Below are 17596 nucleotides of genomic sequence, written 5' to 3' on the forward strand. Positions count from 1 at the left end.
AACCCTTGTCACGTCTTGTCTTTTTTTATAATGATTGTGCTAACAGATGTGATATCACGTGGGGTTTTGATATGCGTCTCTCTGATGACCAGTGGCAGTGAGCACCTTTTCATATACCAGCTGGCCATTTTTATGTCTTCTTTAGAGGAGTGTCTATTCAGGTCCTTTGCCCATTTTTAAAAATTGGGTTTTTAAATTTTGCAATTGAGTTGCATGAGTTCCTTATATATTTTGAATATTAACCCCTCATGGTTTATATGGTTTGCAAACATTTTCTCCCAGTCCCTGGGCTGCCTTTTCATTTTGTTAATTGTTTTTGTTGTTGTGCAGAAGCTTTTTAGTTTGATACAGTTCTACTTGTCTATCATATGTTTCAGACTTCAGGAAGATACACACATAATATGTGCCCCTTGTAAAAATAATTTAGAAAAAAGAAAAACTAGAATCCTTTCATTCAGAGGTGTCTTTATGTTTTGGAATATTTTATGTGCATGTATTTATATTGTGCATACTTCTTTGTTAAGAACTGTTTCCACAGAACCAAACACACTGGACATATTCTCATACATTTTTACCGGATCTTTGACTCCCCATTAAAAATAATCTACCTTGGCTGGGCAGTGGCTCATGCCTGTAATTCCCATACTTTGGGAGGCCAAGGTGGGTGGATTACCTGAGGTCAGGAGTTCCAGACCAGCCTGACCAACATGGTGAAACCCTCTCTACTAAAAATACAAAAAATTAGTCAGGCATGGTGGCAGATACCTGTAATCCCAGCTACTCAAGAAGTTGAGGCAGGAGAATCACTAGAACCTGGGAGGTGGAGGTTGCAGTGAGCCGAGATCATGCCATTGCACTCCAGCCTGGGCCACAGAGCAAGCCTCCATCACAAATAATAATCATAATCTAGCTCATGCTATTAGAATCCGAGCCTTCCCTTGCCAGGGTGATATTACTGAATGTGACCAGGGCTAGCCTAGCCACCTGTTAAAGCAGGGAAAGTTTTTTTGTTTGTTTATGTATTTCATTGTCAGCGTTATTAAGGTATAACTGACAAATTTACATGTTTTTACAGTATACAATGTAACGATTTGCTGTATGTGTGTGAAATGATTATCACAATCAGGCTAATTAACACGTCTGTCACTTCACATCATTACTTGTTTTCTTTTTCTTTTTGATGCACATACTTAAGAGCTACTCTCTTATCACATTTCAAGTATATCATTTGGCATTTTTAATTATAGTCACCATGCTGTAAGTAGATCCTCAGAATGTATTTACCTTATAACTGAAAGTTTGTTCTCTTTGACCAATTCCCCCACTCCCAGCCCCTGGTGACCACCTTTCTATTCTTTTGTTTCTATGAGCTTGAATTAAATTTTTTTTTAGATGTAAGTGATATCATACAGTATTTGTCTTTGTCTGCCTTATTTTACTTGCAAAGCAGGGCAAGTTTGTTGATGTTCCTCCCTCCTTGGCCTCCTTCCCTTGAATCTCAGGAGCTCAGTGGCTCCTTCCATTTCTTCTACCTCTCCTCGTGGACTACACGTTTATGGTAGTAATGGCTGGCAATGGATTAATCTGTGATCTTCCCACAGGTAATTGTAGCAGGGACTTCCTCAGGTCATAATATTTAAGGCCAGTAGCTTTTAATGTATTATGGCTTGAGACGGAAAGAAAGAAAAGCAGGGCTGCTGCCGCTGAAACAGAGGAAATGGACCTGGAGTTCCTCTAACTGCTCTTCCCCCTTTCTCTCTGTTTCCTGCCAAGGCCTCGGTGGTACTCAGAGAACACCACACTAACCAAAATGAGTATGATGTGAGCATTGGCAGTGCCCTGCTCTAGAGCCAGCCATGGGGAGCTGGTGATTGGGGTGCTGGGCAAGGGAAGCCTTTGAGGCCCTTTACTCCCATCACCCCGTGCAGGTGACCAGTGTTTGAGCTGTGTGCAGGGCTGGGGGGCTGAGGAACGCATACCTGTGTGTGTGTTCCTGTTGGTGCTTCTCATATTAGCATCCTTCAGAGGCAGTTGGACAGAGTAGAACAACTTTGGCCAGGCGTGGTGGCTCACGCCTGTAATCCCAGCACTTTGGGAGGCTGAGGTGGGCGGATCATGAGGTCAAGATATCGAGACTGTCCTGGCCAACATGGTGAAACCCCATCTCTACTAAAAATACAAAAATTAGCTGGGCAGGGTGGCGTGTGCCTGTAGTCCCAGCTACTCGGGAGGCTGAGGCAGGAGAATCACTTGAAGCAGGAGGCAGAGTTTGAGCCGAGGTCGCACCACTGCACTCCAGCCTGGTGACAGAGTGAGACTCTGTCTCAAAAACCAAAACAAAACTACAAAAAACAACAGAAGTAGAACAATTTTGGTAAGTGAACAGGATCCTGGGTCACCAGATCCTACATGGGGGGTGCAGAGGCCTTGGGGGCCATTGTTTCATATGGCATAGCATGGCAAAGAAGGTGAGTAACTGTTTCATCATTGACCAAATGAAAGAAAATGATACCTCTTTACTTTTTACCACCCCTATATGTTACCTGACAGGGGACTTCCCCATTTATCCAGATGAAAATTTGTGCTCAGATTATGAGTCAATCCTGGTTTTTTTCTTTTGTACTGGACTCAACAGCAGCTACCTAGCCAGTTATTGATTTCTAGGTGAAAAGACCTTTTATCTGAGCTCTAGAAACTGGAAGAGGACAGGGCCGGGAGGGAAGATGAGGAAGTCCTCTTCATCTTTCTTCAGCTTTTCTCTGGGAGCCTCTCAGAACAGAGCCGAAGTCGTGTGAAAGCACCCTCACACTTCCTTTGCTGAGGTGATCCGCTAATTGCATGCTATCAGGAAACGTGTAAGGTGGGAGTGAGATGGTTTCCCTGGGGGCCCTTCTTCCTGTGCTCCATCAAGAATTAGAGTTTCACTTTCCGGTGTTTGGGCAGTGCCCATGTGTGGCTGCTGGAGAATTCTTCCAGCTTATCTAGGCGAATGCATCTCTATAAGCTGTAAGCTCTCTGGATGGCCCCAGCCTGGTCTCGTCCCTGAGGAATCTTATCATTTTTTCCCCACTGGTATAGTTTTCTTCTGCACGAGTAGTGTGCATACACTGCCCGGCCCTGAGTTTGAGGTGTTTTTGTCTCCGTTTGCTCCATTTATTCTTTATTTTGTTATCAGGCTTCTTTGGGGCTGTGAGCTACAACTTCTCTCCTTGAACATGGATTTGTAGCATCATAGGAGCTTAGACTTGAAATACACCTTAGATATCATTGTATTGAACTGCTCCTTGCTTCATTTTACAGAAGGAGAAACTGAGGCCCAGTGGGGTTAAAGTTCAGCTCAACGTTTAGAGGTAGAATGGGGATGAGAACTCAGTCACTTGACTTTTGAACTGGCTCTTACTTCGGTTTCTCTTGCTCCTTCAAGGACCTTGCCCCAGCAAGAGCCAACTTTAGACCCGGACACATGGGCCCTTGATTGGGGCCCATTATTTTAGAGGGCCCTGTGCTGGCTCTCCTTAGCCATGTCCCCCACCATGGGAAGCATAGTTGGCAGGGCCAAGGGGATGCGTCCATCTGGAGCTCTCACCCTAGCCCTCTAGAACTTACCCTGGTACCTGGGATCCTGGAATTCCCTGTCCAAAGGTCTTAGCTCATTTCCAGGGCCTATGTGGACTTCTGCCCCAAATCTGTTCTCTGAGGGGCAAACCTGGTGACCAGCAGGCACCCCGGAAGCCAATGGGGTAGACAGAGACAGCTCTTTGTGAGAGCTGCATCTGGAGTTTGAACCAGGGCTGGTGTGTGCATGACATCCTTCACAATATATCAGGTCTGGGATTCAATTTAAGCTTATTTATAGAAGACATGAGATTCCTGGGTCAGAGACAAAGGACTTTGTTGCTCAGCAGGCAGTGTGAGCAGCAGCATATATGTATTGGTTCTCCTTGCCCCTGGGTGCCAGGACAGATCCAGGTAGATGCTGTGCTCTCAGTGGGGATTATGTCACAGCTAAGGAACTCTGAGCTTGGAGAATCCACTGCTTTTATAGCAAGCAATCAATAAGCCTGCGTCTTGCCCAGAGAGAGACATTACCTCATCTGTCCAGGTTCCCAGCTTCATCATAATCTTGAGGAGTGGCCCATCATAAAAGAGCAGTGAGAGCCTTTCCATCTTGGCATCCCCAGCAGAATGTGTAGAACACAAGAAGACCCAAGAGACTGTCTCTCTCCAATGGTGTGGATCAGGCTGAGGCCTGGGGTAATTCCGCTTCTACTACCACATTTTGGCAAGCAGCCCTGGGAAGTCCAAGAATTCTAGTTCAAACCTGGCCATAGAAGGAGCCAGAAGGAGCAAGTGTTGGGTTGCTTGGCTTGGAGTAAGACAAGGAGGAACCTTAAGATGTGTGACATGTGGGCTTCTTTTTTTTTTTTTTTTTTTTTGAGACAAAGTCTCGCCCAGGCTGGAGTACAGTGGTGCCATCTGGGCTCACTGCAACCTCCACCTCCCGGGTTCAAGCGATTCTCCTGCCTTAGCCTCCTGAGTAGCTTGGATTACAGGTGTGCACCACCATGCCCAGCTAATTTTTTGGATCTTTAGTAGAGACAGGGTGTCACCGTGTTGGCCAGGCTGGTCTCGAACTGCTGACTTCGTGATCTGCCTGCCTTGGCCTCCCAAAGTGCTGGGGTTACAGGTGTGAGCCACTGCGCCTGGCCATGTGGGCTTCATTTGTACACTTTCCCCAGACCTCCCAGAAGTAAGGGACATGCTTGCCTGACATCTATCTCTATTGTTATCAGAAGTACGAATTCCTTAGTCTTTCTCTTTGACCTTCCTCTTAGCTATAGCCTTCCTCTCTAACTCTACTTTTCCTGTTCTTGAAAATCTCTATGTGATTCCTGTGAAAGGTCTTTCCAGCCGACTCTACTGGACTTTGACTGGATTCTGGCTCTCCTGGTCTGTTTGTTTAACCCACACAGCTGTGTCTGTTTGCACTCACTTTGTGTATTTGTTCCCTACACACTATTATGGTTTTCTGTGTGTGGGTTCATCTCTTCTCTCTTAGACTGACAATAACTGGCTGAACCCACCCCCAGCTGCACACAGACAGGCTATATGAGGACTGATAAGTGACCCACGTTACTCTACTGTACCCTTCTACTTTGGTTTAATTCACTTTTTGTTTCTCCATTATCTCTAACTTCTGGTTGTGTGAAGAGTATGAACGTTCTTTTCACGTGAAAGTGTTTCAAACTTCAAAGGATTATTGGGTACTAAACCAAGTTCCCCAGAGAGATTAGAAGGCATTTTTGTGTAATTTAGTGTAAAGTTCAAAATTCCACAGCCCGATTTTTTGTTCCTTGGCCAAGTTTTGTTCCTGGGTCAGTAGGTAAAACAGCATTTCAGAAATGCCCTCTGGCTTCTGCAAACTAAAGAAGCCTCTTGTAGACTAGCAGTTAGGAAGAAGAAGGAGAAAATTCCTATGCTTTTTTTTTTTTTTCATTTAGGCCACAGCCCCATGAACAACGTCCAAAGCTTAAGCAAAAGGCTGTAAACATATGGATATTGACTCAAAGTTTAGGAGTTTGAGCTGATATGGTTATCTTTTGTGTATGACATACTTAGTGTTTTAGTGTGTTTGAGATTGTTCATGATTTTCCTTAAATATCCTTATGAAATCTGTAGAACTTGTAATTATTGACATTGTATCCCACCACCTCCCCTGCCCTCCACCTCAGGACTTTGAGGTAGAGGTTTCAGCTATAGGACACCCCTCCTCACCTCAGAACCTCCCAGGCACTAACTCTAGATGACTCAGGCGGGCCAGGAAGGGATTCAGGTGGGATTTTGCCTTAAAAAGACATGGATGCTCAGCTCTTCCATCATGAGGCCATCTGATCTTCACTTGAATTTTGTTTTTCTGACATGGAATCTCGCTTTGTTACCCAGGCTGGAGTGCAGTGGCGTGATCGTGGCTCACTGCAACCTCCACCTTCCAGGTTCAAGTGATTCTTGTGCCTCAGCTTCCCAGGTAGCTGAGACTACAGGCACACGCCAGCACATCTGGCTAATATTTGTATTTTAGTAGAGACGGGGTTTTGCCATGTTGGCCAGGCTGGTCTTGAACTCCTGACCTCAAGTGATCTGCTCACCTCGCTTCCCAAAGTGCTGGGATTACAGGCATGAGCCACTGTGCCTAGCTAAGTTTTGTGGTGTGTGTGTGTGTGTGTGTGTGTGTGTGTGTGTGTGCGCTCATGCACATGCGCATGCGTGCATGAGTGTGCACTAGATAAGTGACACTCAGGCTTTTGATCGTACAATTATTTTACATTTTATGCAGTATAAATGGCACACCCGACATATCACATGAACATGTACGTATACGTCATCCACCTAACTAATATGAATGCCTCACAAATTAATAGTTCTTTCCTGCAAACAATGCCCTCAATATTGTGTATTCTGTTTGATTCCATAAAAACATTTCATTAAAAACATACACCCGTCACAACCCAATTGATTTCACAAACCCATTAATGGTTTATGATTTGAAGTTTGGAAATTACTGCTCTAGGTACTTCCCTAAGGCTGTGAAAAATTCCTTCATCTCTCAAGGAGGCTGATTTACCCAAGGAATAAATAGTTCACATACATACATATGTGTACATATCCATACATGCACCTGCACATACCATATCCCAGAGAGTTCCATTTCTGAGATTTGTTACAAGATTTGATGAAAGTATGTCTACAGAGAGGGCCTAACTTGAAGTTCCCAACACAGCAAGTACCACTTTTTTTTTTTTTTGGTCCTGGTTTCTGACTCCAGTGGGAAACTGTTCCTGAATGTGCAAAGTCTAACATTCAATAACTGTATGACTGTTCTCATTCTTTCTTTCATAAATAAGGAAACACACACAAAAAGCAAAATTAAGCCAAATACAAAGAAAACATGAGGCTGTTGATGCATTTCCCAGTTATTGTAAGATTGTGTCTCCTACTCTTGGATGCTTCTGAGTGTTTTGCCCAGTTTCCTTTGATGTGCCTCCCAAGATACAGGGTGATGGTTTATTTTGGGCAAGCCTGGCAGCTGCTTTCGACTGTTCTTTTGCAAGGAACTGCATGAGGATAGCCACTGAGTTTATTTTTACATCTCACCACAGGACAAAATCCGCATTTTCAATCAAGTGTTGGACACTCCAATTTAACAAGTTGTGAAAAATCTGTTGGCCCAGATAAACGTCTGCTAAGAGTATTCCTTTCTCTAAATTAAGATCTTGTTCCCGGAAGCCCAAGACTTCATTAAGGCCATAATTAACCAGGATCACTGATGATTTAAAATACAATAATAAAGAGGAAGTTTATACCGCGCTTCACCGCGCTTCGAAGGCACTGTTGGATCTGTCCTGTGGGTGACTTTTTATAGCTGTAGTTTAAAAATAACTTTTCTGTTTCCTCTGCTGCCTGCCTTTTCTCCACCCAGCCCTTAATGCAAGTAGGGTGGGGGCTGTCATCCAGGCTCCCACTGCTGCAGGCAGTAACATCTGTCTCAGTGACATCAGAGAAAGTGCCACATCATCTCAAACCAACATACCAGTTATGAGGTCACAGGCTTTCCCATGAAAGGGGCTGGCCTCATCTGTCATCAGTGAAAAGAGACAGCAAGCACTCTTCAAAGATGTATTTGCTTCAGGAAACCCAGAGGTACCCTGGGACGGGATATTCTCTTGTTACTCCGTTAGCTGAAGTGGTCAAGGGAATTCATCTGAGTAGCTGCGTAAGCTCGGAACCTAACTTGATTAAAGGCACATAGCAGTCAGCCTCTGATTGAAACTCAGGTGTCTCTGCCTTTAGAGCCAGTCCTCCTGTTCTGATAGATATGCATCAGCTTAGCAATTCTAAAGCCATCTTACTGGCTTTTTCGGTTTTTGACAGAGGGGCAGGTTTTAGATTTTCCATTTTTCTAAATAAAGCCCAGCCTTGACTTCCTGTCACCTTAACTAGGCAAGGAGTACCCTTGATTCTTTTATCTATTATCTGCATTTTGTCTTTAGTGTACCCAGAGAAAATGCCACACAATATTTATTTGCCCTGATGTTTTTATTTGTGTCATTGTTTCTGAAATTTTGTTAGTTTGCATCTCCTTGCTATTGGAATTGGTTTTATTGTGGCTCTTCCGTCTGTGGCTTAGTCTCTTTTAATAGTAATATTTTCAAATAGAAATTCCATTTGACCCAGCAATCCCATTACTGGGTATATTTCCAAATGATTATAAATCGTTCTGCTGTAAGGACACATGCACACGAATGTTCATTGCAGCACTGTTTACAATAGCAAAGACCTGGAACCAACCCAAATGCCCATCGATGATAGACTGAACAGGGAAAATGTGGCACATATACACCATGGAATATTATGCAGCCATCAAAAATGATGAGTTCGTGTCCTTTGTAGGGACATGGATGAACCTGGAAACCATCAGTCTCAGCAAACTGACACAGAAACAGAAAATCAAACATCACGTTTTCACTCATAAATGGGCGTTGAACAATGAGAACACATGGACACAGGGAGGGGAGCTTATGGGAGGGGTCTGTTGGGGGGAAATAGGGGAGGAACAGCAGAGGGGGGAAGTTGGGGAGAGACAGCATGGGGAGAAATGCCAGATATAGGTGAAGGGGAGGAAGGCAGCAAATCACACTGCCGTGTGTGTACCTATGCAACAATCTCGCATCTTCTTCACATGTACCCCAAAACCTAAAATGCAATTAAAAAAAAAAGGAACATAGCTCCAAAGAATTTCCGTAAAATAGCTTTAAATTAATTTAATCAAAGAATGTTGTAAAATAATATAGTTAATACACTGAAGGAAATTTTTGTGAATAAAATTAATAACGACGGAAATTTTTTACCAAAAAAAGATAGTAATATTTTCATATTTTGACTGCGCATGGTGGCTCACACCTATAATCCCAGCACTTTGGGAGGCTGAGGCAGGTGGATCACCTGAGGTCGGGAGTTCAAGACCAGCCTGACCAACATGGAGAAACCCTGTCTCTACTAAAAATACAAAATTAATCTGGGCATGGTGGCACATGCCTGTGTAATCCCAGCTACTTGGGTGACTGAGGCAGGAGAATCACTTGAACCCGGGAGGTGGAAGTTGCAGTGAGCCAAGATCCCGCCATTGCACTCCAGCCTGGGCAACAAGAGCAAAACTCCATGTCAAAAAAAAAAAAAAAAAAGTCATGTTTTCTTATTTAATGGTAAACATATTTCTCAGTTGGGCTGGTGTCAATATAATATTAACATCAGTGGAGTTAAGAAAAAACGCCTTAATGAAGATATCCTTTATTATTAATTTTAGTGGGTTATTGATTAGGACACCATGCTGTGCCACGTTAGAATGTACAGAAGCTATGGGGTCAGATGGGTTTTGGTTTACATCTCAGATCTTCTACTTATTAGTTACGTGACTTTGAGATTATTGCTTAGTATTTTAGTGTATGTAGTTGCTGCAACTCAAGTAGCAGGCATTCAATACTCTATTATTGTTCATGTTCCTTTTTTATGATGAAAGAAGTGTTTCTGTTGGATGGACGTGCATGGATTCCCCAAACTGTATTGGATCATAGAAGTCTGGATTTGGAGGATGACTGAGCGAATCCACTTCCCCCTGGTGAAAGGCCTCGGTGTGCTGATGGCTGAGGCCTTGCTTGTGTTGTCATTTTCACCATCAGCTCCGTTTACTTTCTCCGGCGCCAGCAGGAGGAGCAATGGCAAACAGCACGTTATTAGTCACTGTTGCGCTTGCCACCAACATTTCCAACTAAAAATATGTATTTTAAACTACATGTTTGCTCATCTTAAAGAGTTAGATTATAAACTGTTAGAAATCAGGGACTATTAAACAACCATTTTCATTTGCAGTGGATTCAGAATATAATCGTCTTGAGTTTGGAAAGGATGTGTCCATGAATGCCAAGTGAAATGCTGTGCAGTTAGGAAACACGAGGCCTTCCCTGCCTTCTCCAGCCATTCTTAAGTGGTCCTTCTTCCAAAGCCGTAGCACTTTACACCTGCAACTGGGGAAAGTGGGATTCCAGTTTGAGCCTAAGATATGCTGTCAGTGGGCTTGAGGTATATCTGGCCTGCTGAGAGTCTGTTTTCAGGAGGCACTGGGGAGCCTTCTAGGAGACGATTCATCCTAGGGAAGCGGGCACCGGGCCCAGAGATCTCAACCAGAAATGGGAAGGGAGGACTGATTCCAAGTATTATGCGGAATTTTTTAAAAGCTATTCATGCTCTCAGGACTAGGCAAAGGGTAGGCGATGGGCAGGGAAGGAAGTGTGGGCTGGCTGCAGGTCAATAGGGATTATGGGGAAAAAAATGGAAGTGGTCATTTCCCTTTCAAAACAGCTGAAGACTCTGGAGCAAAAGTAACATGCTTTGGTACCAGCTGGAAAGGTACTGTCTGACTGAAGCCTGGGTGGAGAAATGTTACCCACCCACGCCCAGAGTGTAGTGAAACTTCAGCACCTTGAGGCCACCAGCTTATAGGCAGCAGGAGTGCCAGTGGAAAACTGAGGTGCCCAGCAAAAGTGGCTCATACCCATAATTCCAGCACTTTGGGAGGCAGAGGTGAGAGAATTGTTTGAGCTCAGAAGTTCCAGACCAGCTGGGCAACAAAGTGAGAGACTCCATCTCTATAAAATTAAAAACCTTAGCTGGGCGTGATGTCTCACACCTGTATTTCCAGCTACTCAGGAGGCTGAGGCAAGAGGATTGATGGAGCCCAGGAGGTTGAGGCTGCAGTGAGCTGTGATGACACCACTGCACCCTAGCCTGTGCAACAGAGCAAGACTTTGTCTCTGAAAAAAAGAAAAAAAAAAAAAAAAAAGAAGAAGAGAAAATGGCACCTGAATACGTTTAAATATAAACCAGCTCTAAACTACATCACTTCAAGAAGTAGCTCTTCAGCAGGCCAAGGGAGCAGGAGGTTGCTTTTCATAGCTTAGCAGACAGGAGAGACCCAGTCTCCTACCGTGGAGAGTAGCTGGCAGTAAGAGGAAAGGGTTTGTGCTGTGTGGTCTTATCTGTGGGCTTACGTGTAAATTTGCCCTGGGACTTCCAAGAAATAATCAGCAGGGAGAACCCATCAAGGGCTTTGGGGCTGGCATTACAGGTGGTGGACAGTCAAATATATGCTGTGGCCAGCGAAATCTCGGCGTGAGAATGAATGCACACTCAGGAAGTGGCTGTGTAGAAGGAAAAGGCAGCTGTGGGTTGGGAGTTTTCTGGGGAAGTCCTGGGAGAACAGAGAAAAAGTTTGATGAGGAAGGAAAGCTGCTGCATCATAGAACCATTGAGCTGCAAACTTCCTCTAAGTAGAATTTAAAGTAATCATGCTGTCGAGTGTTTCTCAGCATCAAGTAAGCATACAAAATGCTTTTAAAGAAAATAGTGCTGGGTGCAGTAGCTCATGCATGTAATTGTAGCACTTTGGGAGGCAGAGGTGAGAGGATCGTTTGAGCTCAGAAGTTCTAGACCAGCTGGGCAACCAAGTGAGAGACCCTGTCTCTACAAAAAACAAAAAAATAAAATGAGGTGAAAACTTAGCTGGGCATGATGACTCAGGCCTGTATTCCCAGCTACTCAAGAGGCTGAGGCAGGAGGATTGCTTGAGCCCAGGAGGTTGAGGCTGCAGTGAGCTGTGATTGCACCACTGCACTCCAGCCTGTGCGACAGAGCAAGACTTTATCTCCAAAAACAGTAAAAGAAAAGAAAATGGTACCTGAAATACATTTAAATACAAACCAGGTCTAAACTACATGCAATCATATATAACCAGAAACAAACAAAAATGTACAAAAAAGATATTCACATTAAAAAGAACTTAAATTAGTGATATTAACTAATGGAATGAATGATTTTGTGTTGCTTAAATTTAAATCACTATACCTGGGGAAAATGTCATGTAGATGGAATCACATAGGAGTTTTTTGTTTGTTTGAGATGGAGTCTTGCACTGTCGCCTGGGCTGCAGTGCAATGGCATGATTTCAGCTCGCTGCAACCTCCGCCTCTTAGGTTCAAGCGATTCTCCTGCCTCCGCCTCCCAAGTAGCTGGGGAATTACTGGCGCCCCCCCCCCCCCGCCACACCCAGCTAATATTTTGTATTTTTAGTAGAGATGGGTTTCACTATTTTGGCCAGGTTGGTCTCAAACTCCTGACCTCATGATCCACCCGCCTCGGCCTCCCAAAGTGCTAGGATTACAGGTGTGAGCCACCGTACCTGGCCGCAAAGGAGTTTTGAGTTCAGAAAGCTTCTACTCCATGTGCTGAGGGCTGCTCCAATTCACCCACCACTCCTAGCCGTTTAAACTCCTGAAAGCAAAACCATTCTTATGACCAACCTGTCCTTAATTTGCTTAAATTGGGAGAACTTGTTTCATTGGTACTAGCTGGGGGCGAAGTTGCAAGCCGAGGAAAAATCTGCTTGTCCTTCTAACACCTGAACGCTATTCAGGGGGTACACTGTGATGAGAAGCAAGTAATCTGTGAAATCCCAGAATGTTCTGTAAACAAATGATTTGATGATGTTTTCCAGTGAACTTATGTGGCTCTCTAGCATTGTTACATCACAGCATGCATTTTCTGAAAATCCTTGAGACCCAAGAGAAAGCATCTGCTCATAAAATCTTCCCACTTTGCCATGTGCACTGGCTGTGGGGGTGGGGTTAAAGAGGAGCTTCAACTCTTTACCCACTCACATGAAGCTCATTGCGGGTGCTCTAACTCAGGAGGGTGTGTTGTCGGATCTTTTTCCATGCCTTGCAGTGTTCAGAATTTGCAAAGAATTTTACCATCTGCTCTTTCTGTGTGCTGATGTCACACAGAGCAGAGTGTATAAGACTGTTCTTATCCCTCAAACTTTGCCTTTTAAGGAGAGGCACAGTTGTCCAATTTTAGGGATAAAGCAACTCCTTTTTTTTTTTTTTTTTTTTTTTTTTTTTTTTTTGTTGCTCTTGCTCTCTTGTGTTTTTCCTGGAGAAAGGCTAGAGTCGGTTTCAAGGATGGTTTTGAAGATCCCTGGCTCTGGGCATGAGGGTCCAGTTGAGCAGGAATCTTTGTTGTTTCATATGTTGGCTTCGTTTCTGACTCTGGAGGTGCTGTGAGCCTTTAAACTATAGGCTTGAGCTGAAGGTGGCTGTTTGCCTGTCTGCCCTCAACAGCCCCGTTCTTGTTTTTCCTCTCCTCTCTCTCTCTTCCAACCTGCCTCTGAATGCCTGTTTGCTCCGTGTTGCCATTTCTAATCACAGCCCCCACCTCTGGCCACTCCTCCTGCTGTTCTCTGCTGGTCTTTTTCTTCTCTTTGTCTTTGTCCCTTTTTATGTTTTAATCCGTGTTTCTCATCTCTTGGTTAAATGAGTTCTTCTTTTAATCAGCATTTTCTGAGTCTGTGCAGGTTGCTATAACAAAATGTCATAAACGAGGTCGTCTAATAAACAACAGAAATTGATTTCTGACAGTTCTGGAGGCTGGGAAGTCCAAGACAGTAGTGTTGGGAGATTCAGTATCGGGAGAGGGTCTGCCTTCTGGTTCCTAGAAAGCGCCTCTAGTCTTTTCAGCTCCTTGTAAGGGCACAAATCAATGAATACTCCATTGATGACTTAATCATCTCCCAAAGGTGCTACATCCTAATACCATCACATAGGGGACTGGGTTTCAGCGTAGGAATTTCGGGGAGACACAGACATTTAGACTTTTGCCACCATTTGATCAGAGTGTTCTTTTTCTTTGTTCTCAATCACTGACAAACAAGCCGTAGCCTATCAGGGGTAATGTGGAGGCAGTTACCTCTAACTCAGGGCAGTGCAAGGACAGGACCTTCGAGTGTGTGAAGGCTGATTCTGAGCCCCAGTGAGCTCTGTGTCAACAGTGCTAGAAGGTACTGATGTTGGTATCTTCTTCCAGAGGAAACTGTCCCTTGGGGCTCGCTGAAATGCAGGCACAAACGCACGGCGACCTTCCTGGGTCACAGGGGGACATCAAAAAGCATCTCTTCTCTGTCCGACTCCCCTCACGGCTGTTGTTATCGTTGGCAGGACTCTCCTTCAGCAACTCCAGAAGCTTCAGACTTTGGTGATGGGCAAGGTTTCTCGAACCTGCAAGTTAGCTGGCACTCAGACTGGCACCTGCCTCATGGTGAGCTTCCCAGCAGGGCAGCACGATGACCAACACCGACCTGGCCCCTGTCTCCCATCTCCCTCCACTTGCCACGGCCAAGTGCTGTGCAATTAGAGAAAGCACGTGGAGGAACTCCACTCCGAGGCTCTTCCTTTGTACGGCACTCCTGTGATGTGGATGTGACTCGTGAGTGCAGTCCACTGGCCTGAAGAGGAGAGTCTGTGTCCCTGGCTCTCCAAGCTTATAAAGCTGTGCTGTCCAGAGCCTGAAGTCTGCAGCCCCTCATGTTCTCTCTCCCCACCCACAGGTTGTTGTGCTGTGCTTTGCCGTTGCATTCGGCAGCTTCTTTCAGGGCTACGGGCCCTATCCTTCTGCCACCAAGATGGCTCTGCCTAGCCAGCATTCCCTGCAAGAGCCCTACACAGCCTCCGTGGGTAAGATGGCATGCGGCAGCTTGGGCAGGGTCTTGTTTTATTTCTCTAGAGCTGGGTTTCTCAGCCTTCCAAAAGGAATCTTCTGTGAAAGTCCAATGTTTAAAAAGTGGTAAAAGTGGAGCTTCTCCCTTTGAAGAGGCAAGTGGGGGTTCTCTTGGGGCCCCTCATCCACTGGGCTGAAGCATCACTGGGAATTCTCTAGAGCTTGAAAGAGCACAGTTTGCAAACTGCTGTTCTAGACTGGGTTCCCTGATCAGTGCTGACATCTGATTTTTGAGTTCTGATAAGGAAGAGGGAAGTAGATGATGGGAAGAGTATGTCACTTTCTGTGACATTTTAAGAGAGCTTCCGTGTTTCTGCCTCCACTGAGTGGAATTGTATGAGACCATGGTAAGGATTTACAAAGTGAAATTAAAGAATCAGCCTGTCTTAACAAAACCTTATGCCCCAAAATCAGAGATTTGGGCACTCAGGTGTCAGATAAGAAGTATATGGTTTTTCTCATCTAGAAATAAAGGGACGATGAGTAAAGAATACACACACAAATTCACACATACAACAATAAGAACAAGCATGGGGTTAGGCAGTACAGTAGTCCCCCTTATCAAGTTTTGCATTCTTTATGTATTTATTTATTTTTATTTTTTTGAGATGAAATCTTGTTCTGTCGCCCTGGCTGGAGTGCAGTGGTGCAATCTTGGCTCACTGCAACGTCTAACTCCCAGATGCTCCTTTAGCCTCCCGAGTAGCTGGCATTCACCGTCATGCCCAGCTAAATTTTGTATTTTTAGTACAGACGGAGTTTCACCATGTTGGACAAGGCTGGTCTCGAACTCCTAGCCTAGGTGATCTGCTTGCCTTGGGCCCCCAAAGTGCTGGGATTACAGGTGTGAGCCACTCCGCCCTGCCAGGTTTTGCCTTCTAAGCATTCAGTTACCTGCAGCCAATGAACATAGCTTCAGTTACCTTAAAATAGCTGAATGTACTACAATAAGAAATGCTACCTGCAGCCAATGAAAATACCTGCAGTTAGCTTAAAATAGCTGAATACACTACAATAAGAAACATTACCTGCAGCCAGTAAAAATACCTGCAGTTATCTGAAAATAGCTGAGTATACCACACTAAGAAATTTTGAGAGAAGAGGACACATTCATGTAACTTTCATTAGAAGATATGGTTATAATTGTTCTATTTTATTATTAGTTTTTGTTGTTAATTGCTTACTGGCCTAATTTCTAAATCAAACTTTATCATAGGTACATATGCATAAGAAAAAGCATATAACCTATATGCTGTATACCCATATATAAACTCTATATGATTTTTCCTATACATATATACCCCTTATATACCATATATAATCATATATATGGTTACATATATACCCTTATGTACCATATATATAATCATATATGTGGTATATATATAATCATATATATGGTATATAAAGGTATATATGTGGTATATATAACCCTTAGGTTATATAGAACTCTTATGGTATATAAAACCTGTACCATATATATACTCTTATATACATTATATATAAGGTTATATATGGTATATAAGGGTATATATATATATGATTATATATAGTATATAAGGGTATACATGGTATTTATAACCCTTAGGTTTTATATATATATGGTTATGTATAGTATATATAACCCTATGGATACCATATATAACCCTTATATATATGGTATTCATACCATATATATAGGGTTCAGTTCTGTATTTGGTTTCAGCCATCCACTGGGGGTCTTGAAATATATGCCCCATAGATAAAGGAGGACTACTGTTCTGGATTTAGGATAGGGACAATTTTGCCATTTTGAAACATCTGTGGTCTTCACCAGGCAGCTGTATCTCTGCCAGGTATGACAGAAGTGCCAGTATTCCAATTAAATAATTTCAGTGGTCTCTTGGGAATTTTTCCCCCCAAGGGACTATCTCTCTAAATTTATTTGGAAGCATAGTTTCTATGTCATGGAAAATTGCTACAGAGCCATCTAGCATCTAACAAAGGAGGTTGTCTCTGTCCTTTGATTTATGGCGTTGACTTTGTGTCTCCTCTCCAGTTTCTAAATGAAATGCCCCGTATCTCATCTCCCCGCAAGACCTACTCACTGGGGATGCTGCTTCTTTTAGCTGGGTCTGGACATCTCCAAGTATTCCACTCCCATTCTCCAGAAGTCCTTTTCCCTAGATGGTTATGGGTGGTAAGGAGGGGAGTTTTGTATTTTCAAAGCAGTGGGGGTAGTAGTTTGCCTTGTGTTTATTTGCTTCTCTGTTGTTCTTCCATCACTGTGTAATTGGTATAATTTTTCAATGCACAAACTCTAAAGCCCTGAAGTCTTTATAGAACACCAAATCCTGTTGGTACCCACAGTTCTGGGCAATAAGAACACACAGATTGTTAGCTGCCACCAGCCCTGAGCACCTGGAGTGAGGGGATGTGTTGGACCCCTGTGGTCTTTTGCTAACACCTTGTTATTCTGCTCTGTCCTCAGTGAGATCCAGGAACCTGCTGATCTACGAGGAGCATTCTCCCCCAGAGGAGCCGTCCAGCCCTGGCTCGGCTGGCGAGCTGGGGGGCTGGGATAGAGGTTCCTCCCTGCTCAGGGTGTCAGGGCTGGAGTCCAGGCCAGATGTGGATCTTCCCCATTTCATTATCTCGAATGAGACCAGCCTGGAGAAGTCAGTGCTCTTGGAGCTGCAGCAGCACCTGTGAGTCACAGAAACACGGATCCAACTCCTCCAGTGCTTGATGGCGGATTATGAGTCAGCAACCTGGAATGTGAGGTTGAGACTCTCCATAGGCCTGGCTCAGTCCCTCAGCTCTCTCAGAACCTATCTCCAGGACCTAGGGCTGCAGAGACTCTGTTGCTGGCCAACATCTGCCCTGGACAGAGATGGGGAAACAGCCCAGCCTGAGCTCCTCTATGTCTACTGCCTCAGTGGGGAGCTGGCATAGT

At 44.2% G+C, this 17596-nt stretch overlaps 1 protein-coding gene across 2 annotated transcripts in view; it reads left to right on the forward strand.

Moving 5' to 3' along the window:
- The window catches only part of CREB3L2 (cAMP responsive element binding protein 3 like 2), a 140856-nt gene that overhangs the window by 115792 nt on the left and 7468 nt on the right, over positions 1–17596 (forward strand). For both annotated transcript variants that reach the window (XM_003929746.4, XM_010340364.3), the window contains exons 9-11: positions 14103–14202; positions 14492–14618; positions 17132–17348. In XM_003929746.4, coding sequence (XP_003929795.1) covers positions 14103–14202; positions 14492–14618; positions 17132–17348 — 444 coding nt within the window. The remainder of the gene's footprint in view (positions 1–14102; positions 14203–14491; positions 14619–17131; positions 17349–17596) is intronic.

Source organism: Saimiri boliviensis, chromosome 10 (assembly GCF_048565385.1).
Source record: "Saimiri boliviensis isolate mSaiBol1 chromosome 10, mSaiBol1.pri, whole genome shotgun sequence".
NCBI classification, from domain to species: domain Eukaryota; kingdom Metazoa; phylum Chordata; class Mammalia; order Primates; family Cebidae; genus Saimiri; species Saimiri boliviensis.